The 26602-nt window shown below is 29.4% G+C and overlaps 6 protein-coding genes and 1 long non-coding RNA gene across 8 annotated transcripts in view; 2 read left to right on the top strand and 5 right to left on the bottom strand.

The window, feature by feature from the left end:
• Nucleotides 1-1202: 1202 nt before the first annotated feature.
• bur (GMP synthase burgundy) lies at nucleotides 1203-8015 on the top strand. Of its 2 annotated transcripts, none has more exons than XM_011055587.2 (9): nucleotides 1203-1359; nucleotides 2918-3179; nucleotides 3341-3553; nucleotides 3691-3988; nucleotides 4104-4581; nucleotides 4662-4903; nucleotides 4990-5160; nucleotides 5260-5691; nucleotides 5976-8015. In XM_011055587.2, the coding sequence occupies exons 2-9, from the start codon at nucleotides 2965-2967 to the stop codon at nucleotides 6075-6077; spliced, it is 2151 nt and encodes a 716-aa protein (XP_011053889.1). In that variant the 5' UTR covers nucleotides 1203-1359; nucleotides 2918-2964; the 3' UTR covers nucleotides 6078-8015. The 2 variants fall into 2 exon arrangements, with proteins under 2 accessions (XP_011053889.1, XP_011053890.1); XM_011055588.2 differs by having other exon boundaries at nucleotides 1203-1464.
• Rev1 (Rev1 DNA directed polymerase) lies at nucleotides 6371-12480 on the bottom strand. The gene is made up of 8 exons (XM_011055589.2): nucleotides 11791-12480; nucleotides 11617-11689; nucleotides 11305-11415; nucleotides 9800-11198; nucleotides 9156-9597; nucleotides 7885-9070; nucleotides 6742-6884; nucleotides 6371-6561 (listed from the first exon to the last, which is right to left on the bottom strand). Exons 3-8 carry the CDS (start codon nucleotides 11356-11358, stop codon nucleotides 6411-6413), a joined length of 3375 nt encoding a protein of 1124 aa, XP_011053891.1. The 5' UTR covers nucleotides 11359-11415; nucleotides 11617-11689; nucleotides 11791-12480; the 3' UTR covers nucleotides 6371-6410.
• A 517-nt stretch (nucleotides 12481-12997) lies between these two features.
• LOC105145782 (mitochondrial 2-oxoglutarate/malate carrier protein) lies at nucleotides 12998-16233 on the bottom strand. The gene is made up of 6 exons (XM_011055590.2): nucleotides 15873-16233; nucleotides 14767-14982; nucleotides 14555-14685; nucleotides 14263-14433; nucleotides 14064-14163; nucleotides 12998-13972 (listed from the first exon to the last, which is right to left on the bottom strand). Exons 1-6 carry the CDS (start codon nucleotides 15929-15931, stop codon nucleotides 13771-13773), a joined length of 879 nt encoding a protein of 292 aa, XP_011053892.1. The 5' UTR covers nucleotides 15932-16233; the 3' UTR covers nucleotides 12998-13770.
• Nucleotides 16234-16985: 752 nt separating this feature from the next.
• Sec8 (exocyst complex component secretory 8) lies at nucleotides 16986-18655 on the bottom strand. Its single transcript, XM_011055592.2, has 5 exons — nucleotides 18348-18655; nucleotides 18028-18100; nucleotides 17782-17943; nucleotides 17530-17699; nucleotides 16986-17326 (listed from the first exon to the last, which is right to left on the bottom strand). Exons 2-5 carry the CDS (start codon nucleotides 18082-18084, stop codon nucleotides 17227-17229), a joined length of 489 nt encoding a protein of 162 aa, XP_011053894.1. The 5' UTR covers nucleotides 18085-18100; nucleotides 18348-18655; the 3' UTR covers nucleotides 16986-17226.
• Nucleotides 18656-19050: 395 nt separating this feature from the next.
• On the bottom strand, nucleotides 19051-22038 carry TfIIB (transcription factor IIB). The gene is made up of 5 exons (XM_011055593.2): nucleotides 21878-22038; nucleotides 21349-21459; nucleotides 21088-21274; nucleotides 20552-21022; nucleotides 19051-20478 (listed from the first exon to the last, which is right to left on the bottom strand). The coding sequence occupies exons 1-5, from the start codon at nucleotides 21892-21894 to the stop codon at nucleotides 20317-20319; spliced, it is 948 nt and encodes a 315-aa protein (XP_011053895.1). The 5' UTR covers nucleotides 21895-22038; the 3' UTR covers nucleotides 19051-20316.
• A 225-nt stretch (nucleotides 22039-22263) lies between these two features.
• Nucleotides 22264-26602, top strand: part of LOC147907275 (uncharacterized) — a 79725-nt gene continuing 75386 nt past the window's right edge. Inside the window, exon 1 of the long non-coding RNA XR_015547598.1 lies at nucleotides 22264-23328. This is a non-coding gene — a long non-coding RNA (uncharacterized LOC147907275). The remainder of the gene's footprint in view (nucleotides 23329-26602) is intronic.
• LOC105145787 (uncharacterized) lies at nucleotides 22871-25122 on the bottom strand. Its single transcript, XM_011055595.2, has 3 exons — nucleotides 24965-25122; nucleotides 24292-24501; nucleotides 22871-23975 (listed from the first exon to the last, which is right to left on the bottom strand). Exons 1-3 carry the CDS (start codon nucleotides 25100-25102, stop codon nucleotides 23685-23687), a joined length of 639 nt encoding a protein of 212 aa, XP_011053897.2. The 5' UTR covers nucleotides 25103-25122; the 3' UTR covers nucleotides 22871-23684.

The raw sequence follows: 26602 nt of genomic DNA, 5'->3' as shown, positions 1-26602 counted from the left end.
TATAAAATTCTCTATATTTATAAAATATGATAAATTTCTTAAAAATATTATGAGATATTTGAATTTTTCCCTTCTATCGTTATAATTTTTAATAATATATAATTTAAGCAGTATCATCATTTGACATTGATATGAGCATTTTAATTCATGCTCTGACGAAAATTAAATCGAATATAAGGAAAGAGTGATGGAGAAGTGTAAACGAAGCTTTTAAAAGAGGAAAATTGACACAATGAAATATAAAAAAAATATAAAAACCTTCTAAAAAGAAAAATCTAATTAAATTCTGATAATTATTAATTGCATTTATGTATAGGTATATTCATTATTATGCGTGCATGCGGGCGTTATCACAGATCTATATTAACTGGATACTATACAAGAACAAAAAATGAAATCATTGAATCTGTTCGCGTTGTTTGAAATCCCTAAACATTTTTGAACTTAAAATGAAATAGATATATATTTGGGCGTTGAAAAGAGAAAAAGCGAAAATGCTAAGTGCAAAAAATGCAAGCAACGCGAACAGAATCAATGTAAAATTTACAGTAATCTGGGCAATCCGTATATTTTCATTATTTCTTCAAGGAGTCTAATTTAAAAAGAAATGGGAGATTGCTTTGAGAATGAGCAAACCAACTTCGCAATGTATGCACATTTGTTCAAAGCATTTTACACCTCAAAACTATTTTTCAGGAGGCAAATTAACAAAATTTCTAAATTTTGTAAGTTTTAAAATAAAAATAAACAAGGATAATGAAGGGCTTTAAAGCATTTGATTGACCAATCAGAAGAAAGAATTGACCAAAGAATACTTCAAAGCATTTGCAACATTACGTTGATCATACCCTGGATGATCTAAAAGAATACACCAATAACAGCACTCATTCAATTGTTGAGTTCGCTGAACGCAGCTAGTGTCTAATTTTCAATATGGCGCCGATCATACAATTCACCTTTGCGACCATCAATTGTATACCCTGAAACAAGATAAAAATTAAAAATTATGAAAGTAAGGCACAAGGAATAAGGAATTAGGAATAAAGAATAACGATTCTAACCTATCAAAAAACAGATACAATCGCAATCATTTATATGTATACATAATTAATATTTCTAAGGAAAACTCACGCAACAATAATGCGTGACTTGTGACTTCATAATCCCCGACTTGCGGGAATTTCGCGGCGCAAGAGTTGGCGCACCTGCGCGACCGCTACTTGAAAGCAGTCAACGATCGCGCTGCATTGTGGCGATCGAATGGCCGCCTCGTCTGATGTCTGTCTGTTCTGTTCTTCTGTGATTAGTTTTACTTTATTCGGTGGTCTTCACGAGCGGTGCCTCTGGTTAAACGATCCGGTAAGCCAAACGATAGTCACCCGATCAGTCGACAACGCTCGAGATAACCTATAGTTTGCGGATTCGCTACGCAAACGTACCACCGAGGCGCACCTCGCACACCCGGTGAGATTTGTTTTTCGTTAAATAACCAAATAGCGGCTCCGCGAAGTACAGCCGGAATTCGCGAGCGCAATTCTTCGAGCACGTGTATAGGGTGTGTCGAGCGTATCGTCCAGCTGGCGAACGACAAGTGTTACAGATGTATAATTACTCGTCGAGATATCTATTAACATGTGAGACAGTGACGTTCTCATCACCTGTACCTCTTGTCACTTTTTGTACAATTAATGGAAGAATAAATATCTTTCGAAATCAATATTTGTTGATGTAAAGTTCTATGATCTGGAATAAATGTTCTGAACACGCGAGTATTTGTGAAATCTTGACAGTAAAGTATAATTGTACATGTAGATACAGAGTTCGTCAATTCCATTTTCTTAAGAACTCCAGCTTCTTTCATTGTTGCATCAAAATTTTTCTTTTATTTTGCATGCGTTTATTTTATTAACACATATATTCGGAAAATACATATTCATATATATATATAAAACATGTATTATATATAAAATATATATATGTGTATATAATATTGTATTAATATTACAAAAAATTATGTTTTAAAGAATAAAATTAATTTCGGAGGTGCTTTAAAAGAGATTTGTTTACTAGTATAAACATATTGAAAAATAATTAAGAAATTATGTTTTATATAAAAAGATTATTAGTATTTAATCTTTGTTAATATTTTATAAACTTTTTATTATAATCAAATCGATTATATTTAATAGCATTTAAAGAAAATATACAATATAGTTTAAAGTATATGAAAAACTACTTTGCTTATATCTAAAATATATGTTGGAATATATATTGATGGAAGAATAAATATCTTTCGAAATCAATATTTGTTGATATAAAGTTCTATGATCTGGAATAAATGTTTTGAACACGCGAGTATTTGTGAAATCTTAATAGTAAAGTATAATTGTACATGTAGATATAGAGTTTGTCAATTCCATTTTCTTAAGAACTCGAGCTTCTTTCATTGTTGCATCAAAATTTTTCTTTTATTTTGCATGTTTGGAGTATATATTGATTTAATTATCTCATTTAGTTTTTTTATTGTTCATGCTTTCGTCATTAATATACTTGTACTTTATTATCAATGTCTCTGATAAAGATATTGAGTAAAAACAATATTGAGCAAGTTCAGTTATATAATCATAAAGACTATTACTGCAACGATTAAAGAGTACAGAAAATTGACTTAATACAATTTATTTAGTAAAATAATTATATATATTCAAGTATATCACATTATTAAATAGAAAATAAAAAATTGAGCATTATTATTTATGCGTAAATGGGAAGAGGATTGTATTTTTTTAAAATAAAATTGAATGATGTATATATTTATCTTAATTTCTTGTACTATAATAAAATGTTAATCATAATTTTATTATAATTTATAATCGTTTTTTTATTCAATGCTGTTATTCTTTTCAAATTATTACAGGTTAATAACATAGCAACAATATTAACATTAATAAACGTAATATTGAAATGGAAAAAAGTGCCGATGGATTGCTGTTTCGCGTTGAGAGAAATAATGGTGCCGATGAAGTAGCCATGGACATTGTTGATGAAAGAGTAGCTATTTTAGATGCAGGTGCACAATATGGGAAAGTAATAGACCGAAAGATTCGTGAATTAAATGTTCATAGTGAAATTCTGGCACTTGATACACCTGCATTTACTCTTCAGGAGAAAGGATATAAGTAAGATATACATGTTTCATACTACTATTTAATTATCATAACTGCACATACAAGTAGGGTTGATTTGAATTAAATTATAATTGTAATTTATATATATATAATTATTACTATTATTATTATTATTATTATTATTATTATTATTATTACTTTGATCTTTTCAGAGCTATTATAATTTCTGGTGGTCCTAGTTCAGTATATGCGGAAGATGCACCCAGATATGATGCTGATATCTTCCGAATAGGAATTCCTGTATTAGGTATTTGTTATGGGATGCAGATGATGAATAAGGAGTTCGGTGGTAGTGTAACCAGGAGAGAAATTCGAGAGGATGGCCAGTTTCCTGTTGAAGTTGATACCAAGTGCCTGTTATTTAAGTATGTAAATTATGTTGAAAATATCAAATGATTTTAAATAAGTACTTATTTGTCTGTGAACTATAAAAACATTCTTTATGAAAAACATTCTTTATTGTTAAAAAGAAATGTAATAAATGATGAATTGTTTGTATTAGGGGCTTGGATAAAGAGCAAATGGTACTATTAAGCCATGGAGATAGTATAGATAGGGTGGCCGATTGCTTTCGTACTACTGCCAGATCGTCAAGCTTTATAGCAGGTATAGCGAGTGATAAAATGAATTTATATGGCGTACAATTTCATCCGGAAGTGGATTTAACGTCTAATGGAAAATCTATGCTACATAACTTTTTATTCGGTATCGCTGGCCTTACGGGTAATTATACAATTCGCGATCGGGAGGCACAGTGTATCCAATACATCAGAAATACTGTAGGCGACAAAAAAGTTTTGGTATGTAATTAATAAGTATTCTAACTCAAAATAAGATTCAAGCTCTTAAAATAACGTTGCAATATTGTAGATAACAAGAGAGGTATTTCATTTAAATTTATGTAAATTGTTACAGTTATTAGTGAGCGGTGGTGTGGACTCAACAGTGTGTGCAGCTTTGTTACAAAAAGCTTTAAGTAAGGAGCAAGTTATAGCTCTACACATTAATAACGGCTTCATGCGTAAAGGAGAAACGCAATTCGTGGAACAAAGTTTAGCCCAATTGTGTGTCACGTTAAGAGTAGTAAATGCTGGTCGTTATTTCATGCAGGGAACAACGACGGTCCCATTGGACAATGTCGCACCTGTAATGAACGCCAATATTACGAATAATAAAGGAATGTGTGGTACAGCTAGTAGTCCGAGAACCAGGTTAACCAAGATGTTATGCGAAACTACTAATCCAGAGGAAAAGCGAAAAATTATAGGTGATGTTTTTATAAGAGTCGCAAACGAGGCGATGGCAGAAATGGGATTAAAGCCAGAGGACATTTTTCTTGGGCAAGGCACTCTCAGGCCTGATTTAATAGAAAGTGCAAGCGCCTTAGTCAGTGGTAAATCTATTTTTTGAATTTTTTATAAATTCCTGTGTTTTTTCGTATTGCAAAAATATGAATTTCTTTTATTCATTTAGGTAAAGCAGATGCTATAAAGACGCATCATAATGACAGCGAACTTGTGAGAGTATTACGAACACAAGGATATGTAGTTGAACCATTGAAAGATTTTCATAAAGACGAAGTAAGACAGTTGGGATGTGATCTCGGATTACCGGCGGCACTTGTGGCGCGTCATCCGTTCCCAGGTCCTGGACTTGCAGTACGAATCCTTTGCGCGGATGAACCTTACATAGAGAAGGACTTTTCCGAAACACAGGTATTACAAACGTAAAATAAAAAAAAAATTAAAATTTCACAATCGTCTCTTCAATGGATCATTAATATGAATTGTACTTGTTCCAGGTTATAGTAAAAATAATGGCCGAATACGAACAGATGCTTCAGAAAAAACATGCGTTATTAAATCGCGTGGAAGGCGCAACGAGCGAAATCGAACGCCAGCAACTTCGCAGGGTTTCGAGTCATCGTCATATCGCGGCGACTCTCTTGCCTATTCGTAGCGTAGGAGTTCAGGTATTTGAAAATTATATCACACAAGAACCATTAATATCGAAATATTTGATTTTTAATTTTATCAGATATTGAAATATTTTCGAATTTTTATTTGTATAGGGTGATCGAAGAAGTTACAGCTATGTAGTAGGTTTATCGTGTGAGGAGACTGTATCCGAAGGTGTGGAGTGGGAGGATATGTTGTTCCTTGCGAAACTAATTCCACGCGTGTGTCACAATGTAAATCGTGTGTGCTACATCTTTGGACCGCAGCTTCATCATCCAATTCAAGATATCACGCCTACGTATCTCACTTCGAATGTGATAGCGACGTTACGACAGGCGGACCACTTAGCTAATCAAGTATTGGCTTCTAATGGTTGTATGGGAGCCATTAGTCAGATGCCCGTTATTTTAATACCGATACATTTTGACCGCGACACGGCATGTCGAACATTATCATGCCAACGTTCCGTCGTGCTTAGGCCGTTCTGTACTAATGATTTCATGACTGGCATGCCTGCCGTTCCTGGCAAAGATTTGCCAATACATGTAAGTTCATCTTTTCATATCTATATTCTATATATAGCGTATTATGTACAGCGTATCATGTCCCAAAAAGAATGAGATACCTGAATATCTTGGAAAATAAGTTGTACAGAAAAGTGTTTCAGTCAAAAGTTGTAGGGTTCAAAAAGATCTTTTTCCTGTAAAACTTATATTTTTCGAGATATTCAGATGTCCTGACCTTTTTGAGACACTATATACATGCATACACGTATGCACTTAATTATTTAATATATTAAGAATAATTGTATAATTTAATTGTTTCATAGGTGGTGAAAAAGATGGTAACTGAAATATCCACGGTGCCCGGAATCTCACGCGTTTTATATGACCTAACGTGTAAACCTCCGGGAACAACTGAATGGGAGTAGTAAACGCTCATCTGACCCCTTTCTATTTTTTCACCATCCCTGCGCGCGTAACGATTATAAAGCGAAAAAATATATTTAAAAAAAAATATATATATATATAAATATTACAAAAGAAATACACGAATTCGAGGTTGACTTCTTACTAATTTATACAAGACCGAGCAAACTTTTCCAAAGGCATACATTAAACGAGTCGTGTATTATTAGCTTCTCTAGATAAAGAACGGTATTGCGTTCAATTGAAATTAAAGATATCACATTTGCTTGTAAATAGATTTCTTATTACACATTCATTAGTAGAAATTTAATTTATTAAATTTACGAATTTCGAATTCAATTATCGTTATTACATCTCGGATCATTACATCTGATCAACGGTACCATTATATTGTTGTTGTATTCGATCTGCATATAACGTTGAACATGTTTCACGGTTCTTCTATATGTTTTATGCCAAATGCAGTTCCCAGTTTTCGTTGTACATCTAAAAAAAAAAAACAGATAGATAAGTTTAATGTATCATATGCCGAATATTTTTATTTATCGATCATGAGCGAGTAAAGCGATATCTGTTTCTTAAAATCTGCATCGTTGTATTATTTATTATCCATTTGTTACGAAGTGAAAAGCGTCTATTATAACAAATATTTTAAAGATAGATTACCTGTACATGGTTTTCAACAGGACATGTAAATCTTCGATACGTTTCTTTTCTGGAAGTATGCTAAGAAACGCCGCTAGTGACAGGAAGTCTACTTCATTCACGACATTAGATTTAGTAACCCATGTTTGTATTTGCAGTTTTACCTATAAAAATATCATATTTACTTTAATTGAGGCCAAAAAATATCTTTACATAATATACGTAATTTTTCAAATAATCCGCGTATGTATATTATTTGATAGAAATATTATGTAAAGACAAACAAGAAAAAAAAGAGAAAGACAACAAATTTTTCATTCCAAACTGCTTATCGAAAAAAAGAGAGGATTTTATTTGATTTTCTGTTAAAGATTATTAGATAAAGTCTCAAGTGCATTATTTTGCGGTAATTTAATAGGGCATTTCAAATTCTGCTAAATTAATTCAATTTTTTTTCCTGTCCATTTTACTTATTTAATATAGTATATGAAAAGTTGAAAGTTTTTTTTATTAATATTTATTTTGATATTCACGTATAAAGTATGTTAACAATTCATGTTTGTGTTGAAACTAGAATTAAGTTTTCTTAAAGTCATGTTCCGAACGTACAATAAGAATAAATTTGAAACTGAAAATACTGAAATATAAAATTAACGCGCAACGTACTGTGATAAGCTAATAATTATCATGAAATATTGCTAACACACTTTTTTTATCATCAGACTTGTATCTTCCATAACTTTACTCGTTACTGTGCCAATGTCACAGTTACCATGTAATGTTCGGCATGATGGTCATGTTCATGACGTTAACATATATTTTACAACTGCTAATTCTATACAGATCGGGGGATCTGAACACCAATGCATTAAATATATTCACAGATAAGACATCACATCTTAACAAATAGAATTCACCAGTTTTTGTAAAAATGATCTGATAAATATATACGTATAGGGGAAAAAATAGATATCTCTGATGCATCTAATATGTCAATATTATGGCAATAACAGGTAAACAATTTGTATTGTTAAGAAATAATTTTATACAATATTTAATATTAATTGGAATTGCGACAGTTACGTGCACCAGATCTCAAAAATAGAATGCTAGAACTCAGTTCCTATTTAATAATTTGTCTTAATAAAATAATTTATGTGGTACCTGTTGTAATGGAAGGGTGAAGAGATGATTCACAAGATTAATCAACATTTCCTGATGTTTATCTACGTTCTCATTGTTATGTAAAATATTTAAATTCTGTAAAATAAAGGTATCGGCTTTATCTATCGTAACATTATTGTATGAACTATCAACATGATTGATTTGATTCGATGTAGATGTTGTTTCGATAGCATCTTTTTCATACAATTGATCCTTTTCATACATTGCGTTCTTTTGTAATATACGTTCTGCTTCATCTATACAAGTGCTATTTACATTAAATATTGCATTCTCTTTATTTCTATGATTATCACTGATCTTTGAAGACGCACCTGTTTCTTTCAATCGCTTATTATCGCTTTTTTTATTTATTTCTTTCAAATTAACTTTATTCGCTTCTCTTTTCATATCACAGTACATCTGCACATCACGTTGCACATCGGGATGCAAATCGTCTTTCATTAAAACTGATAAAACATCCGGATCAACTTGCGAACAATTCTGTACATTTGAAGTTTCTTCGTCATGTAAAACTTCATTTATCCGATCCGTATTCCCGATATTCATACTAGCTTGTTTCTTATTTCTTTTATATTCGTCAAGTATCTCATTTCTTATATCTGCGGGTAATTCGATTAACACGGACATATCGATATCTTGTATTCGCGGTATATTATATTTCGATGATCTTCCGCTATTTGGTTTTACTTGTTTAAAGAAATTCTCTTGAGACGTCTGCTTTTGTATTGTTTTCTTATTGGGTTTTCCAAATAAATCCTTCACTTTAGTAATATTTTCATTTATCTTAGGATTGTGTAACTTTTTCTTTGCTATCATCGATGGTTCGACTGGAATTGTTATATCGGTTGATTCAGAAGATTCTATCGATTCCAACGGCAAATTACTAATTTCTGTATCACAATTTTCTTTTATTGCTCTTAATGTTTCTGTTGAAGGCACTTTAGAGCAATCCGGTTTAGATTTCTCGACTGAGACACAATCTTTGTTATCATCTTCCAACATTTTATCACACGGTTGTGGTATTTTTTTCGTTTTATTAAAGAAGTTGATTAAATTACTTTTAGCTTGCTTAGTCTTGCATATTTCTAATCTGGATATTTGTATTCCAATCCCTCTCATATCTTCGGGTATTAAATGCAACTGATTCCAAATACTTATAACTTCCCTAGATCATAAAACATGTACTTATTTCACAAAAATATATATTTAAAAAAATTATAAAATTGATAGATAGAATAGTAAAAACTTACTTTTTGATGATACTAATATCGTCAACAGCTGCTATAAGATTTTTTGATTTTGTTATATAATTGCAAAGACCGTGGCCCATGAACTTCGCGGTTTCCTTGGGTGCTTCCTCAGCTCTGACCATCAATTTTAGCGTGATGCATCTACCTTTTGCACGAGCTGCTGTCAATCGATTACACACCTCCACAGATAATTCACTCAAAAAATCGATAGCATCGCCATTATTCTGAAATCTTATGCCATAATTAACTTCCGCCGATACAGATTTTCTAACATATTCCAGATTCAGCTTTGTGTCATCTAATCCACGACACATCTTGTATAACTGCTCTCCCAACTTTTTACCAAATTCTTTTTGTAACACTCCCAACGAGATCTTCTGCAAATCTTCACATATATTCACATTCATTTTATGTAATTTATAAGTCGTTGTTCCGCCAACTCCTATGAATAAAAAGACGAAAAAGATTAAACGAATTAAATCTTAATTTTAATAAAGATAATGAAATGATTGAAAAAAATTAAAGCCAAGTGTTTATACTTATTATAGAATACAAATCCAATATATTCGATTAACAGATTAGATTTTTTTAAATATAATTCACCATTACAAAATAATGTAAATGAATTGATCGCTCAAAAGTACCTGGTAAATCTCTTATATTAAAAGTTTGAATATATGTCTCTGTATTCTTATCGTTGAGATAAAACTGATTATCAGGTTTAGCTTTCCGCGTCGCCAATCTCGCTTGTAACTTGTTATTACCAAATCCCGTGGATACCGGGCAATCTGTTTTCTGCTTTATTTCATTCCTAATTATAGTAGCAAATTCTAATGGTGAAAGTCCAGATGCTTCAAGAATTTTCGTGCAATCAACATACATTTCGTCGCAGCTTACTGCTTCGATATCTAAAGTGTAGGATGCCACGGTGTCATACAATATATATGAAACTTCTTTGTAACCCTCGAAATCATACTGAATTGTCTTCAAGTTTGGACACAGTTTTAACGCCTCTCCCAGAAACATGCCATTCTTCACGCCAGCCTTTCTCGCTGCATACGAGCACGAAGCTACTTCTGACATCGATCCAAACTCTTCCTTGCCGTTGTAATTCGCTGAAAACGTGTTGCTTTTTGCGTGCGTTACCGCTATCGGTACACTTTGCAATTCTGGTTTATTTCTAATTCCCACCGATACGAAAAAGCAATCCATGTCAATATGCATTATTACAGGTTTTTGCTTATGGTTCGCTTTACCTGTAACTTTATCTGTAAAACAAATTGTCTCATCTTCGGATTCTGATTCGCAAGTAACTGAAGTTGATGCATTCTTGGTACTTTTTAATTTTAAACGTTCAAGACCGGAAAAAACTCCGTCGCTTTTATCTCTTAACTCGTTCACATAATCTTTAAACATAGTTCCCATGGTAGAAATATAATGCAATCTCGAGTTACTGTAAAACGTTGACAAAAACTCGGCATCCCTTGTAGACTGTGCACTTATTTTTGTATTATTCAATGCATCATTACACACATTGTGTTTTGATATATTTTTATTATTTATATCTGTTTCTTTGCAAACAGTGTTTGCTTCAGGCTTCTCAATATTCTGTTTATTGTGTATGATTGAACTAGCATTATCTTTATTATTTAATTTATATGCCAACTGAGGCTGTAAATTAGTACTATTAGAATAAAGTAAATAATTTTGAAAATTCAAAATCTTTCCAGCTGCTATGCTATCAATGATCCATTGTGGTTTGCAGATAGGAATTGGATTCTGACTTTTTCTGTATAACACTATTTTAGAATATGGCAGATTAGACGCTATGATATGAGTCGTGATTTTAGGACGCATATAATGATGATATATTCCTCCATGCATCATCATTAGACGTCTCAACTCATCCGATGTTGGATTTGTATAACCGTTAACAAATATCGCAATTCCTTCAAACAATTTCGATGATTCTTTAAACTCTTTGCTAGCTGTATCGCGAAACTGTTCCTCCAATTTAGCTTTCTTTGCAGCCATATAACCGCCCTGACAAATATTAAAAAAATTATACTCATTAAAAAATAATTCAAAAATAAATAAATATAATAATACAAATTAATAATTTAAGTTTACATATATATAATATACTCACCCAATCTTCGAAACCATTTTCTCCCCAATCATGATTTCTTTTTTTCTTTGACATAATTATACTAATTTATACAAATTTCTTGATTGATAATTATCATACAACAGATGTATACTGAAATATGAAAAGAATTAATAAAAAATTGTTTAATTATGTAAAATTAGAACTTCTTCAGAACTTTTTAAATTTTAATTAGCTTGTTTCCTTTCTTACTGTGTAAAATTAATATGTGTAACAAGAGAATTAATATAGTCTCATATTTTTATATAGTTCTAATTATTTAATTGATATAGACATTTAATTATTAATAAATACCTGGTCGAATATTGATCTTCGTATGAGGGCAATAGCCATAAAAATATATATATATATACATATAAAATAAGAACTATAAATAAATAAATATATATATATTTATATATTTATATATTTATACACACACAAATATAAATATATAAGAAAAATTATTGACAGCAAAGTATTTATAACCTCAAAGACAGAAACTACATCACAAATATAACTTCATCTCGAGATTCAAATCGACAATATTTAATTTATCGCAATTATATTGCATTGATTGTCAATTCGTATAATAATTTATACGATGAAGTGAATTTCATTTTTAAATATTTGTGTGACATGATAAAAGCGAATCTATTATTCTTTGCCGCCAAAAGGGTTGCGTGTATTGTGCAAGGCTTCCGTCATCTGTCTCACACTAGTCATGCTGCGACATGACGAGGCATTGATATTAAAATTATATCCGACATTTTTTTAATCAATATTTGACCACATTTGCTCCGTTTTATATATATATGCGAATTAAATCGAACGTTCTTGAGCTTCAGCATCGATTTCATGACACACTTGTTACACTATCGTATTGTCGTTTTGTCAATAATTTTCGTCGCAAAAATTTATAATGTAATAAAGAAATTAATTTCAAGATACAATAAGGCAAAACCGTAAATTTTGCAATTTTAAGTTTGTATAAATTTTGATCACGCGATAATTATCGGAAACTAATCATTCTCGCGTCAAATAAACATAATTATGTAGAAATGTAATTTTTTAAAATTATTTTTTATATTATTTATGTCTAATTTTTAATCTTCAAAGTTTGTTGATAAAATACTTTGTTTTATCTTACAAAGGAAGTTCAGCAAGTGTAAAATAAAAAAAATGTGAAATGAGAAAGTTTTTGCATGAATTTAGAATACCTAGATAGATCTAATTTTCAAATTTTTTGCAATTAAATAGTTTATTTTACATTAAATTTAATCATATGATAAAGTTGTGTACAAAATAGTTGTGTTTTCCGTAAATATGTTTTTGAGAAATAAACTGAAAACACACTTACATAAAATAAAATTTTTAATTTAAGAAAAAGGGATTAGTTAGTAGGGATATTTTGCAAAATTTAACATTTTTCAAAAATCTAATCACGTCGTTACAAAAGTACTTTCAAAACTATGAAACTTTTGTTGGAAACATTGTTTCGCATTTCTAATTGTTTCCGAGATTCGTTTATAAATGTAAATATTGATTTTATTCAAAAGGGGCGTTGCACTTCTAAATTTCAGCAACTAAAATAATTTTTTTCATGATTAGGTCATCTATTTCAAATTCATGCAAAATTTCAAATTTTATTTTACACTTGCCGAACTTTTCTTGTTAGAAATAAAATGTAGTAAACTTACAATCAAAATATAATTTTTATTGCTAAATCTTTGTTATTTTAGTACAATATTATTGATACAATGTTATTGTACCATTTTTTTTGCATTAATATATATTTAATACATTTAAACACATTACTTTGAATACATTTTAATGCACACTATTTTAGTTTACATTTGTTGAACTTTTATATCTAATAACAATATCGGCTCATTATAATTTGAATATTCAAAATATACATCTATTAAAACAAGTTTTATATAAAATAACATTGAAAATAATAACTAAATGGCTGAATCAAATGGTATGGCTATACAAAACTAAGTTCGTACCAGACAAACTCTGTATTCATACATATTCACAGAATATAATATATATCTTCCTCTCTCTACAAAATAATAGCAAAATATCTTAATATATCGCGTATGATTTCATATGGCAGAAAATAAAAATGCATAAATTAAACTTACACTGAGTCGAAAATTTATATTTCATTCTTCAATTAAAATACGAGGATATACTTTTCAGAAAGTAATAATTTTAGAACCGATAAATTTCATAAAAGCCACTATAAAAATCTTTATTACATGATAAATTCTATATATATTTATACAAAATGATATTGCAATTGTGTGCGTAATATTCTACAGTATATATGTTAAAAAATGGATTTACTATTAAAATAATGCTTTTGAAAATATACGAAAGCATTGATAAAGCAAAAAGGAAACAAGATTTTGAAACTTTAAATCATTGATAACTTTTTGCAATTGCATACAATTGCAATTATTATACCAAGTATGTTTTATAAGCAGCAGTCATTTGTTCAAGGAAAATGAATGTTAAGACTGTATGAGGCCCTAAACGTGCATAATATGGAAAGAATCCTTTCCACAATGCAAACAATCCTTCGTTCCTTATAACTTTAGTCAGGACATCAATTGCGCCTGTAAATTCTGGTTTGCCATTTATTGTTTTCATGTTTTGAATTCTGAAAAAAGATCATTAAATATGTTAATCACATATTAAGAATCATATGAATTAATTGAATTTTAAACGATCATGAACTTATCGTGTAATACCTTGTTTTAGCTATATCTACAGGCATAGAAGCGGCAGTGGTGACTAAACCAGAAATCATGGAGCTTGCAAAATGTAATACTATATTTTCCTCAAAATACCCTATTTAAAAAAAAACACAATATAAAACAAATGTAATCATTGTAGTATCATTTATATAACTTTAAAAGATCAAATAACAATGCAATGTGTCTACAATACCTGTATCTAGCAATGCTTGTTTTGCCTGAGAGTATGATGCCAACTGTGCTGCGTTTACAACCATAGCTCTTCCCATAGTAGGAATGGCGCCACGCCATAACGTAAAAAGACCTTCCTCTCTAATTATACGGAATAATGCATCGAACACATTTTTGTAATTGCGTCTATCAGCTGCATTTAAAATATTTTAAATGTTTAAATTCTATAATATGTACGTGGATATGTATACTAAACTAGTAACATATACAAAGTTAGTAATAATCTTATTGTATGAAAAAAATTAAAAATTTACCAATAGGTAATCTTCCATCTGCTGTCATCCTAATTAAAGCTACTTCAGCGGGTGTACCTACAAATGCTCCGACACAACCAGCTGCCATACCAAGTACTGCTTTTACAATGAAATTTGGTTGCGTTTCTTTTCTAAATAAGACAAACATACTTGATATAAATTTACTTCAATTCTTATATAATTATAAAATCTTATATGCAAAGTTAACTTACGAAGAAACTTCCATAAGCCAAGTATATATACCAAGTCTAGTAGTGGTATATGTAGCCTGTCGCATTAAACCGGCAGATAAGCCTGAATATAATGCTAAAACGCCTTCATTTTTCAGAATTGATGATGTAACACTTAATGTCGATGTTTTTGTGCCACTTAATTGCATGCGATTTTTTATTAAGTCCAATGGTTGTACAAAACATGTTGCTGCCATGCTGTAATTAAATATATATATATGTCCTTCATCGATTATCTAAATAAAAATATAAATTCCAAATTTATTGGGTAATTTTTAACAGATAATTTATCAGATAATTCTAGCTCTTTCTTTTCTTTTTCTTTATTCTGCTTTTCCAACAATCCGAATATAATAAATTTTTCTCATTCAATTAGTACAATAAACCTGTTTTGGTACTCAAACGAGTTAATTAATGAATTTTTCGTGTAATTATCACAGACTGTTTGAGTGCATTACACGCAATTGTGATGAAATTACAATTTTGGTCTAAGCAATTAAATTTTATAATACATATAAAAGTTAATATTTAATAAAAGTTAATAATCAGGATATATTTTGATAAAATTTTATTATTGTATAGATTTAAAGAGGATTAAACCACAATTAATTAATTTTTATTTTCTAAAAATTAAATAAAATCAGTTACTTCATAAATTAATTGAAATAATATGTAAAGATTAATACAACATAGATTATATTACTTTTTATACAAAAAATTTTCTATAAATTATTAAAAATTAAGATTTTAATGGCGCTATATTATAAGAGAAGCTATATTAATTTATCCAGGGTTACACCTCTATTTATAGTATGCAAATAAGATATATATACATTAATATATACAAACAGATTGCATCATCATGAAAAATTCAAATTCAACTTTTTTCTTCTATTTTAAATTACTAACAATGTTAGTTATGTAATTCGCAAGAAGTAATTTTGATAAAATGTAATCTTGATCTTTGAACTCTAGCTCAATGATTACGAAATTCTCTTATTATCAAACAACATAAACATATTTTTTAAGATTCGCATTTATTCCTAGATGTCACATGTCCAAAATAAACATAAAAAAAGCACACAAACCCAGATGTCCCACCAATAAGGAATTTTACACCGTTCGGTACTGTTTTTTGGCTGGTCATTTTTATTAAATTGATTAAACTTGTTGAATATCACGTCTGTATTAATTGTGCTATATCGATTACACGTATATTTTTGTACAAAATAATTAATCACCCGACATATAAAGAAAACGAAATAATTAAAAAACTGTTTATTGAAGGACACGCGTCCTGCCAGATGTACTGCTCATGACACAGAAGAAGTTGGAATGATCAGAAGTCAGAATCACTTAAGAGTCATATGTATTTTCGTGATCGTCCTTTGGACATTCGTGTCATACGTTATCAGCTGATTCGCAATTTACGAAAATAGCAGAAACGCCACCTTCCTATGGCATTGATACTTCGTGTGTTGAACTTGAATATTGGATGCTTCATTTCATATGTGAAATTACACTATAATTAGATATGCGTACAGCGTCATATCTAAATATTCATACATTATGACTGTTTGGACCACATACATGTATTATTATTTATAAATAATATAATAATTTTTGTAATTTTAAAATTATTGTAAATTGTACGTTTACGATATTCAGTAATTATTAAATATTTTATAACAGATTTATGTTTTCCTAATATTTATTAAATTTTTGAGATTATTTATTTAAATTTTTAGCGATTCTAAAATTTTTAATTGTTTTAATATTTTTCTGATTGATTGATAAAGAAGCTAATGACCTTATTGACAATAGTTAATTAATTATTCATCAAGTTACGCTTTAATCGATTTTGTAAACCGCGAAAATTTAAATTCTTAAAACATGCACATCAGAAAAATAAAATAAACATTAACTGAAATTCCAAGAAGTGTAAGAAATTGAAATAAGGCAAATATTTCTATGAAACATAAATATTTAAATTCTTATAATATTAGGGGAAAATATTTAAAAAATTAAGAATATTAAAAATTAAGAGAATTATAAAATAAGAAATAATGTTTAAAATTTCAAAAATTTTTAATTTAAAAATTTAAAATTTTAGTTTTACGTCAAACTTCAAGCGAAAATTTTAATTCTTATATATATTTTGCTATTGAATAATGTGGAAGCAAATATGAATTATAACTTTATTAACTATAATATAATGTACATAAAATTTCTTTTATTTTAATTTACGTAACATAAAAACTTATTCTAAAAAATTATTTTGGTTCTACATTTATGTTATGTGAGAAACTGTAAATTTATAATTTGTTAAATTATATATTATACGTGTGTATATATTTTATATATATATATATATATATATATATATATATATATAATTTGTAAAATTATTTTTATATATATATATATACAAAATAATGAGATTTATGATTGTTGATCTGTTAAAGTATCATGTGATATATTGGATGGTAATAGCTCAGGCTCAGTTAAACCTGTTATCATACGTCCATATGAATCTGAAGTCCTAAAAAAATTAATTTATATTCAATTAACAATTGAAAACACATTTTTAAAATCTCAAATATGTATCGATATACATATATCTCAAATATATGTATATTCAGAATTTCTTAAATGATCTACTGAAAAGTTGCTAATTTTGATGTATCACTTTTCTATCAACGCAGTGATAGAAAAGTGTATAACTTGTATGTATGTATAACTTACACATCTTTCAGAAGATGTAAGACTTGTTTATGTTCTATTCCTTCCAGCCATAAATTCAATAACTCTTCTCGTTTACATCTCAATAATTGTTTGCAGGCATTCAGATTCTCCTTTACTGCATGAATTTTTTCTCGCGCTGATGTAACTTTTTCAGATAGTTCACTGAATATCTAAAAAAATATATAACACAATATATACTTACAATAAGTTCCAAGTTTCTTGTTAAATTCAAATATACATATTCATATATACCTGCATAACTTCCATGAGATCCTGATCATGTGATGAAACCAATTCTTCCAGTCGTTGATCACTTCGTTTGTATTCCTTTTCCAACTTGGCTTTCTCAATCTCACGTTGTTCGTTTGTTTCACTCGCTGATAAAGCACGGATGACTGAGATCAGTAAACCACTCTGTAAGTTATACAAGACACATGACACCTTATTCTGATATAACTTAAATAAGAGAAGTTTTCTATAATTATAAGATTTACTTGCCGTTTCTTTTGTTGGTTTGATCCCTCGCGGTGGTTTGATGGGAGGCGTTATATTCATTTTATAATTGTGAGCGCTTACAAAATGAAAAATTGTTATTTGACAATATAAAACTCTATACTTTACTAGAGCAGCATTAGATATTTGTATAAATTAAATTAATTTAGATTTATGAATTCAATTTTTTGTATTTTTTGTTCTTATTTATCAGACTTTTATTCTGAGATTAAGGTTAACTCTTCTCAAGTAACTCTCTTCTCTCTTGAAGATGTATAATATATATGTATTGATATAAATGAAAAAAGTATAGCCGAAAAACCTACCAGTCCACTTAAATTAAAAGATTTTTTATTTGTTTTGAATATAAAATTGAAACATGAATTTTTTATTACAAATTTTCCTTTATAGGTTCCCTCCTATTATTATAATTTAATCATGTCAGATTAAATTATTTTGTACACAAGACTTCTCTATTCTAAATTTTTCTTTACTCCAATTTCTTTACTCCAGTCACCTCCCTCCCTTTAAAACGTAAACAAGTCTCCTCTCGCGCTTCTCTGTCCCTCTAGCTCATACTTGGCACATCACATGACTACATGAAAATCATTAATCAAGTGTCACGTGGAGAACAAAAAGCGCGTAAACCAATTCTTATATTAAAATAAGCATGCAATGTATTGCCCGAGCAAAATTTTGGTGCAGAGAAAATCACATGTAAAACTATTATTTCAGTTATGCTTTGAAATAGATTTTAAGAGGAAAGAAAAGAGGAATAAAAAAAAAGGTATATGGAAAATGAAAATCCGTCTTTAGTTACATTTTTTATACTATGCATTTATAATTTCCCACAGCAAAAAAATACAGTTCATGGGTCAAGGAAATGTGTTATGTATATTTGCGTTCTATCTATCGACAGTTAAAATAACTTTGCAAAATCGCAAAATATTTTCGTAAAGAATTTCTATTTATTATTTAATTATCGGAAGGAAATGCCTGTTGGAGGAGTAATGAAAATCGAATCTAGAATTATTCCTAGAATTATTTTATTAAAAAATTGCTTATCAATAAAAAATCTTGGAAGTCTTATATCGTATCTTGGAAGTCAAATTTAAACTTATTGTCTTAAAAACAAAGGGATTAATACATAATGCAACAAGTAATCAGCTGATATACTTTACTATGTTAAAAGTTTATATTAAAAAATATCGCGCATTGGATATAAATTGGGGAATTATAGACAATTGCAGTAATGTTACTCCTCCTTTCATTTTTCAAATATCACAGAACAAATTTTATACAACCTTATTTTTATTGTACAATATTTCTTAATTGTGTTGGAACTTACAATTGTGTTTCTGCGAAAAATAATTTCGGATTATCAATAACATTATCAAGTTTATCAAAGAGATATAAGAATTTTGTAGAAAATGTAGAATTTAGCACATCATCACGTATACATAGGTTCATGTTCCCTTCTTTTGTATAGATTCCCTTAATATCTTTTCTAAACCTTTATGTTAATATAGGTGTTATAAATATTAATTAAGTTTATATATCAATTATATATACATAAAAAATTGTACAATTTATAGAAAATTGTATATTTATATAATTAATATATAACTATGATTAATTATATAATTATCAACTATAAGCTTATATATATATATATATATATCTTATATACAGGGTCCGGCAAAATGATCTCCCACATTTTTAAATTATTAAAGATTAAAATGTGAGAGATCATTTTGCCGGACCCTGTATATGCATGTATTTCAAATAACGTAAAGTTCTCTTAGAAGAATTGTTGTTTTCTAATAGTGCACAATTGAAAAAAAATTGTTTTATCAGTTTACAACTGTGCAGAACTGAATGGGCTTCTTCTCGTGTTACAAATTATAAACTTATAAATAGAAGGAAATAACAGAAAGTTGAGTTTGCACGCTATGTAGAAGAAGTATAAATCACATGATGCATTTTTTATAAAATATAAAATATAATAGAATATGAACATTAAATATATTTCACCTAAGCACCATTATGTTTTCGAAAAGTATAATCTGAATAAAATAAAATAAAAAGAGAAAAAGAAAAATGTCAACATATCACTATATATTATACTTGCAGTAAAGCAAAGAATATTGAATCGTATAAATTATTCAGGAATGTACCCTGTTGATAAAAATAAAATATTGAATTATACGTGTTCGATTATGCTTGTGATGAAAAAAATATTTTTTTAAAACGGTCAAATATATTTCGGAAGAAGAAAGTAAAGCCTTTTTGGCTTTACATTTGTGGTAACTGATCGATTGGAGTGGCAAATCGGAAATCTTCCGGGAAGAGCTGGCTTGCATGCGGATACATCAATTTATACGATTGTCGGATTGTGACATCTGCAACACCAGCAGTATCTCCAATCTCCTTTTGTGATCTCTTGTCTTCCGATGCCTGTGTAAGATAAGAATGCATGAAAATAAAATAGTGCCTATTTAATTATAGAATGTACCATGATTTCACATACCTGTGATGCCATATAAATTGCTGCAGCGGCAACAGAGATGGGCGATCTTCCAGGTACAATGTCAATTTCCACGGCTTTCCTAGCAATATGTGTGGCGGCTCTCTGTACCATATTAGGAAGGCCAAGATTGGAACAGAATCGGGACATGAAATCACCAGTTGTAATAAGATCTACACTGGTTTCAAGAGCCTTGAGAATCAACTTAAAGCATCGACCAATTTCTTTCTTGCTTATCTTGCTGACTGCACAAATCTCTTTAAATGTACGTGGCACTCCTTCCTGTCGACAAGCGATGTACAAACATGCAGAAGCAATTGCATCGTTTGCACGACCTTTCAGATTTTTGCCATCGTGCACTTGCTTGAACAACGTATTAGCTCTGTCCACAATAGTTTTCGGTAAATTGATACGATCTGCCATACCATTAATCTCGCGAAACGCATTAAGTAAAGTTCTGTCAGAACTACTCATCTGAAAAAAAAATTTTTTTTAGCAATGACTTTATCATATAAAGTAATAAGAAATTGAATACTAACTGTACGTCGATTTTGATACTTGGCAGTACCAAAGCCATCAAAAGATGCGGCTCCTGTTCCTGGTCCTATCATTGTAGACAAATCTGCACTGTTGAGGAGTGGATTCTCTGGACCACCAACACGTGATGGATCCACTCCTGATTTTTCATTGCTGAACGTCCTCCATTCTGAACCTACATCTATCACTCTGTTAAGACATAAAAAATGTATGAATGTGTCAAATTTATTGGAGATCTATACTTGTATCTGTGACTGCTTTACCTGTCTCCCACAACTAATCCACATTCTGAACAAATCTGATCTCCTGCCCTATAATCTTCTATAAGTGGGGCATCTGGATGTGCATAACAACAAACCTTATTTGTAGCATTTCTGTAAGAATAAATATTTCATTTTTACGAATAATTCGTACGAATAATTCGTATTTAGATAAATCTTAAGTTCAAACAAATCTATAACATGTTTCTGCCAATGTCAACAGACAAATAAATTGTTCATTCTTTTATTTCTAATTATTAACATTATATCGAAGCTTAACATAATTTTACAATCGTTAATTTTGAGTTAACTATTAAGATTATATTTATTTTTATCACAGATTAACCTTATGACGATTAATTTATTCCTATGTTAATAAAGTGTTCCCTAAATAGTAAATAAAACTGTATAATTATATGTAATCTTAACCTTACTTCAGTTGCGATAATAAGATAAATATTAAACGTGACTCGTGACGATTGTTTTCGACGATCAACATTCGAAAGTAATATTCATTTTTCGTGAAGCTTACCGTGACGAACTTGCCATATTTTCGCATTCGCGGATAAACTGGAATAAACTAACACTGCTCAGTACTAATCCAATACCAGAAACTCCGACAGAAAATACATCCAGTACTGGCAATCACTGGTAATGCACTACAAATATGCAAATTTTGCAATGTCTATAATCATGCAAAAGTACTATCGTCAGTATTTAAAGAGCCGTTTACAATGGAAGTAATAAAGTGTAAACTTGTAAACTGTAAAGGATCGTCTTCTATTATATTAGATTTAGAATAATATAGACTGCGTTCCCGAAACATAGATATAGGCTATGTTCCAAAATTCACTGTCAGTGCTGACAATGTATAATGCACGTAACGTAAACTATAGATTTTCAGTGCTGACAGTAAATTTTAGAACACAGCCACAATAAAGCTTAAAGGACAGTTCACACCTTGACAGGAAAGCAGAAAGCAGAAAAGAAACCAATCAAAACTCGCATTGAAAAGAAAATAGAAGAGTGCCTATTAGCAGCGTGAGTTCTGATTAGCTTCTGCTTTTCTGCTTTCTGATTTTCTGAGTCTCCCTAAAGCCTATAATATATCATACTAACCGTCTGATCAGAGTCGGGTAATTTAGAACTGCGAATAATTTCTTACATTTCTTACATGTGTATAATACATTTGTGTATTATGTATAATACGTATAAAACCTATAAAAAAATACGTATAATACATGGTATTATAAATAAAAAAACCATGTATGATATATTATGTTTAATACATGTTCAACCTTGCTGATTACAAGCCGATCGGACTAAGGTCGAAGTATCTTTACATAACGCATAAGAAAATCAATTTTAATCTAAGTTTTCTATTTCATATTTGGAAAGAAAAGAAATGAAGAATTCTGATTGGTTGATTTTTTTATTTGAATTTTTTTATTAATTATGTGTTATGCAAAAAATCTGTGCTACAGTCTACTATATTGCGTTTCGGGATTAAAGCATGATACATATAACGTATTGAAAAATTTTTATTGCAAATAATGGAACATTATCATACTTTATATAATATAATATATAAATATCTAAATATAATATACAGATATCTAAATATAATTATTCAAAATTTTTAAAGTTACAATTTGTGACCTACATAAATGAAAAAAGTATATATGTATATATGTATAAACATGTTTCTTCTTCTATCTACATGTTAAGACTAATTATAATAAGCTATAATTTTAATATTATATTTTTCTAATATTTATTAACATTTTTTAAATAACTAATTAATTATTTATTTAAAATTTATTAATTATTAAAAATTAATGTATAACACAGCGTGGCTTCTGTAGAAAATCGATATTATAATTATGAAAATCGATATTATACATTATTTAAACATAAACAAGAAACAATTTATGAGATTCATAAAAAGTTAAATAACCATATTATTTAATTTATATATATTAGGTGTTGGAATTAATTCGTAGCGTTTTTTAATAAAAGAATGTTATTTATTTCACATGAGCATTAAAAAATACATTAATGAAAGTACTTCCCATCACTTGTAAAACGCTACGAATTAATTCCAACACCTAATAGTATTCGGTGGATCCATATATTCGTTCGGTTTTTGAAGGTAAAATGAAACAAGTTTTTTTCATACAAAGAATGAATTTTAATCAATGATATGATTCTCCGTTTTTGCACTATTAACAAAAACCGAATGAATATATGGATCCACCCAATATACTATATATATATATATATATAGAATATGCATTATATATATGTCAATATAATTAAATAAAAAGTATAAAAATAGATTATTCTATTGGCCCGCCTCTAATATCGATAGAACCTTCTCCACCATGATAAGGCGGAGAATTTGTTTGTTCATCAACGTTATTAGGAGTTTTCGATGTTGTTGGAAGTGGCGTATAATTGTTATCAGTGTTTGGAGTTTCTTGAATGATAATGATTGGTTTGTTCCAACGATTTCCATGTTGATGATGCTGCCATTGGTGCCCTGGTGGAACATTATGCCACTGCCACCATGATTCCCTATCAGAATTTTGTTGCGGTGTATGTCGTGTGTTATCGGAGGCAATAATCATCTACAAAACACGAAATGTATTTCAACTTTTATAATATATTTGCATTTTATAAGAACATATATTATATAACTTACATTAAATTTTTTTGCACAAATTTTAGTGTCAAAAAATTAACTATTTTTTCGCTCTTTAATTTTTTGACGACTAGAAGTTGTACGAAAAAATTTTTTTAATCTTGGAAAATTATTACTGGTATATACATATAGATGATTATGATTATTCGAAAAGTTTTTCGATACATAAAAGATTGATTCTTTACAAAAATATTTACATTTGAGGATTTCAAAATTGTTGCGATTCTTGTATAAGTACGTACTATGTCGTTTGTCCTTGGATTTTGGCATACCCATTCGATGTCAGTATTAAGTTTATTGTTTTGCTGCTCAATTCGTTGTGGATATCCCCATCCGTGACCAGGATTGTTTCCTCTTCGATCTTGGAAGCCAGGATAAGTCGACCATCCTGGATGAGCTTCAATCTCGATGACTACGAGCGATGCAACAGCGACCAATAGTATCTTCATTTTCTATTGTTTAAAGGAAATAAATCAAATAAGTAAAGAAATGATCAATATAATTAAAACTTAGATCTTGTTTAATAATAATTATATAAAAATTATAAATACACTTTTTAGTTATACAAATTGCATTCCGTTTACTGTCAGTTTTGAAATGCAATCATTAACTGAAAATAATAACGTCACAAATTAAAATGATCGTCATTTTAATAATATTGCCAATAAGTAACTTGAAACAATAAAAAAGACTTATTATTACGAAAAATATTATCACATAGATAGCGGATAGATTTTGCGCACAAATTATGAATTATGTAAACTACATCTTAAACATAAATTTTACAAATGTATAAACTTTAAAAAATTTTTTAATTTGCATCAAGAAAAAAAAATATATAATATTTTTAATTACACAATTTAATCGATAAACATCTTTTAAATCCGTGGATCGCAACTTCATTCAAAGACTTACAGTAATATTGCTAATAGCATCTGAAGAAGAGCCAGGAGCCACGATCATTAACGGGGAAAAACTGCACTTAGCTAATAAGCCGTCATCGCAGCGTCGTTTCCTTATATAGCAATTTATTGACACGCAACCTCCGCTCATCCGGTGTCCAATTGAATTCTATTGACACAATCAACTGTAGGTGAAACGGAGATTTTGATTCATGAATGACGTTAGCACATATGACGCATTATATACAATTTACGAATAATACGCAAAAAGCGATTCGTATTATTAAAATCGATTAGGATCTTCCTTTTCTTCCTTCTCCCTCTCTATTTCATTCTCAAGGTAATTTGTCGTCGTAATACCGGTTTAGAGTTTTGAACGAACCGGTATCGCGAAATTACGCGAATCGCTTCGACGGTTGCCGCTATCATTAAGCAACGAATTACAGGACGCCGTGAGCCGGCGGCCGACGCGGAATTATTGTAATTTATGTCACGGTTCATCGCCACGCAGCCATACGCGTATATACGGTATATACGCATACATTCAGTGTATGAAAGGTCAATAAATGTCGCACTGGTTACGGCGCTCTTTTTTCCAGCTCTACAAAACAAATGATTTCCTTGCTTCGCATCGTATTCAATGCGTTCAGCAGAAAAAGTAGCTTTGCAACTGTTGTAAAAATCTTTAATATGATCTTGCCCTTCCCAGACAACATACAATATTTACAAAATATTTATAAATATTTATAAGATTTATTTTGAACATTTTGTAAATATTTTTGGTCTTAGATTGCGCAGATCATAAACATTTATTATAAATATTTATTGTAAATGTTGTATATATAATAAATGCTATGAAAATACTTAATGAGACATTATAATTCAAGTAAAAGATATTTATTAGAAATATTTACTTATATTTATCATAAATATTACATAACTTGTTTAATCTATTTTAATAATATTTCGAATAAAGCTTTATATGAAATATGTATAAAATATCTATACAACATTTCAAAAAATGAATATTAATAAATATTTGTCATAAATATTCTGTGTTGTCTGGGTTAGTTCCTCATTGAATTTAAACAAATTATATAAATTAATTTAAGAATTTTACAACAGTTGCAAAGCTGCTTTTTTTGCTGAACGCAGCCAATGTTTGCGTATTCAATGGAATATTGTGGATCTTAGTAGATAGACTTATAATTTCAAAATAATGTTTTATGATTTAACAAGGAAATATTGAATTTAATATTTCTTATGCTCCACAACATATCCAAAGTCCAACGAAATCGGTGAGAAGCAATCCGACGGTTTCCTTGTACATAAGTCTTTGTCATTAGTAACACACAATGATTTTAATGAAAACATTGTTAATCTTAAGGAAATTACGATTTCGTCATATTTGTACTATATGTTCAAGTATAATTCAATGAATTTTTTGCAAAGACATATCTTCAAATAAGTAACATATTTCCATTATTGAATTAAAAATTAGTAATCTTATCAATATATTTTCTTTCTAATTGACACAATAAAAAAATTTCATATATTTTTTTTTCAAAAAATTATATTTTTTTACGCGTAAAAATCATCCAACCTGCATGTAACTGTATGTCGGCATACCGGATTACAAATTCAACCGTCA

The sequence above is a fragment of the Acromyrmex echinatior genome, chromosome 15, assembly GCF_024713525.1.
Source record: "Acromyrmex echinatior isolate Ae372 chromosome 15, ASM2471352v2, whole genome shotgun sequence".
Classification (NCBI taxonomy): domain Eukaryota; kingdom Metazoa; phylum Arthropoda; class Insecta; order Hymenoptera; family Formicidae; genus Acromyrmex; species Acromyrmex echinatior.
Note: the sequence above shows the minus strand (reverse complement) of the source record. Positions and strands in the feature narration are given on the sequence as shown.

What these genes read in the sequence shown, in the direction of transcription:
- Sec8 (XM_011055592.2), bottom strand. Translation starts at nt 18,084, where the DNA reads ATGAATATAACGCCTCCCATCAAACCACCGCGAGGGATCAAACCAACA. An exon ending in TCAAACCAACAAAAGAAACG is followed by an intron (nt 17,944 to 18,027) that starts GCAAGTAAATCT and finishes TATAACTTACAG; the next exon opens with AGTGGTTTACTGATCTCAGT. An exon ending in TTACATCTTCTGAAAGATGT is followed by an intron (nt 17,327 to 17,529) that starts GTAAGTTATACA and finishes TAATTTTTTTAG; the next exon opens with GACTTCAGATTCATATGGAC.
- Rev1 (XM_011055589.2), bottom strand. Translation starts at nt 11,358, where the DNA reads ATGTCAAAGAAAAAAAGAAATCATGATTGGGGAGAAAATGGTTTCGAA. An exon ending in AAAATGGTTTCGAAGATTGG is followed by an intron (nt 11,199 to 11,304) that starts GTGAGTATATTA and finishes AATATTTGTCAG; the next exon opens with GGCGGTTATATGGCTGCAAA. An exon ending in CTGTTGAAAACCATGTACAG is followed by an intron (nt 6,562 to 6,741) that starts GTAATCTATCTT and finishes TTTTTTTTTTAG; the next exon opens with ATGTACAACGAAAACTGGGA.
- TfIIB (XM_011055593.2), bottom strand. An exon ending in GGATTAGTTGTGGGAGACAG is followed by an intron (nt 21,275 to 21,348) that starts GTAAAGCAGTCA and finishes ATGTCTTAACAG; the next exon opens with AGTGATAGATGTAGGTTCAG. An exon ending in CAATTTATATGGCATCACAG is followed by an intron (nt 20,479 to 20,551) that starts GTATGTGAAATC and finishes TATCTTACACAG; the next exon opens with GCATCGGAAGACAAGAGATC.
- LOC105145787 (XM_011055595.2), bottom strand. Translation starts at nt 25,102, where the DNA reads ATGAGCGGAGGTTGCGTGTCAATAAATTGCTATATAAGGAAACGACGC. An exon ending in ATGCTATTAGCAATATTACT is followed by an intron (nt 24,502 to 24,964) that starts GTAAGTCTTTGA and finishes TTTAAACAATAG; the next exon opens with AAAATGAAGATACTATTGGT. An exon ending in ATCCAAGGACAAACGACATA is followed by an intron (nt 23,976 to 24,291) that starts GTACGTACTTAT and finishes CGTGTTTTGTAG; the next exon opens with ATGATTATTGCCTCCGATAA.
- bur (XM_011055587.2), top strand. Translation starts at nt 2,965, where the DNA reads ATGGAAAAAAGTGCCGATGGATTGCTGTTTCGCGTTGAGAGAAATAAT. An exon ending in AGGACTTTTCCGAAACACAG is followed by an intron (nt 4,904 to 4,989) that starts GTATTACAAACG and finishes TACTTGTTCCAG; the next exon opens with GTTATAGTAAAAATAATGGC. An exon ending in GCAAAGATTTGCCAATACAT is followed by an intron (nt 5,692 to 5,975) that starts GTAAGTTCATCT and finishes ATTGTTTCATAG; the next exon opens with GTGGTGAAAAAGATGGTAAC.
- LOC105145782 (XM_011055590.2), bottom strand. Translation starts at nt 15,931, where the DNA reads ATGACCAGCCAAAAAACAGTACCGAACGGTGTAAAATTCCTTATTGGT. An exon ending in CTTATTGGTGGGACATCTGG is followed by an intron (nt 14,983 to 15,872) that starts GTTTGTGTGCTT and finishes ATTTAATTACAG; the next exon opens with CATGGCAGCAACATGTTTTG. An exon ending in GTAGATATAGCTAAAACAAG is followed by an intron (nt 13,973 to 14,063) that starts GTATTACACGAT and finishes ATCTTTTTTCAG; the next exon opens with AATTCAAAACATGAAAACAA.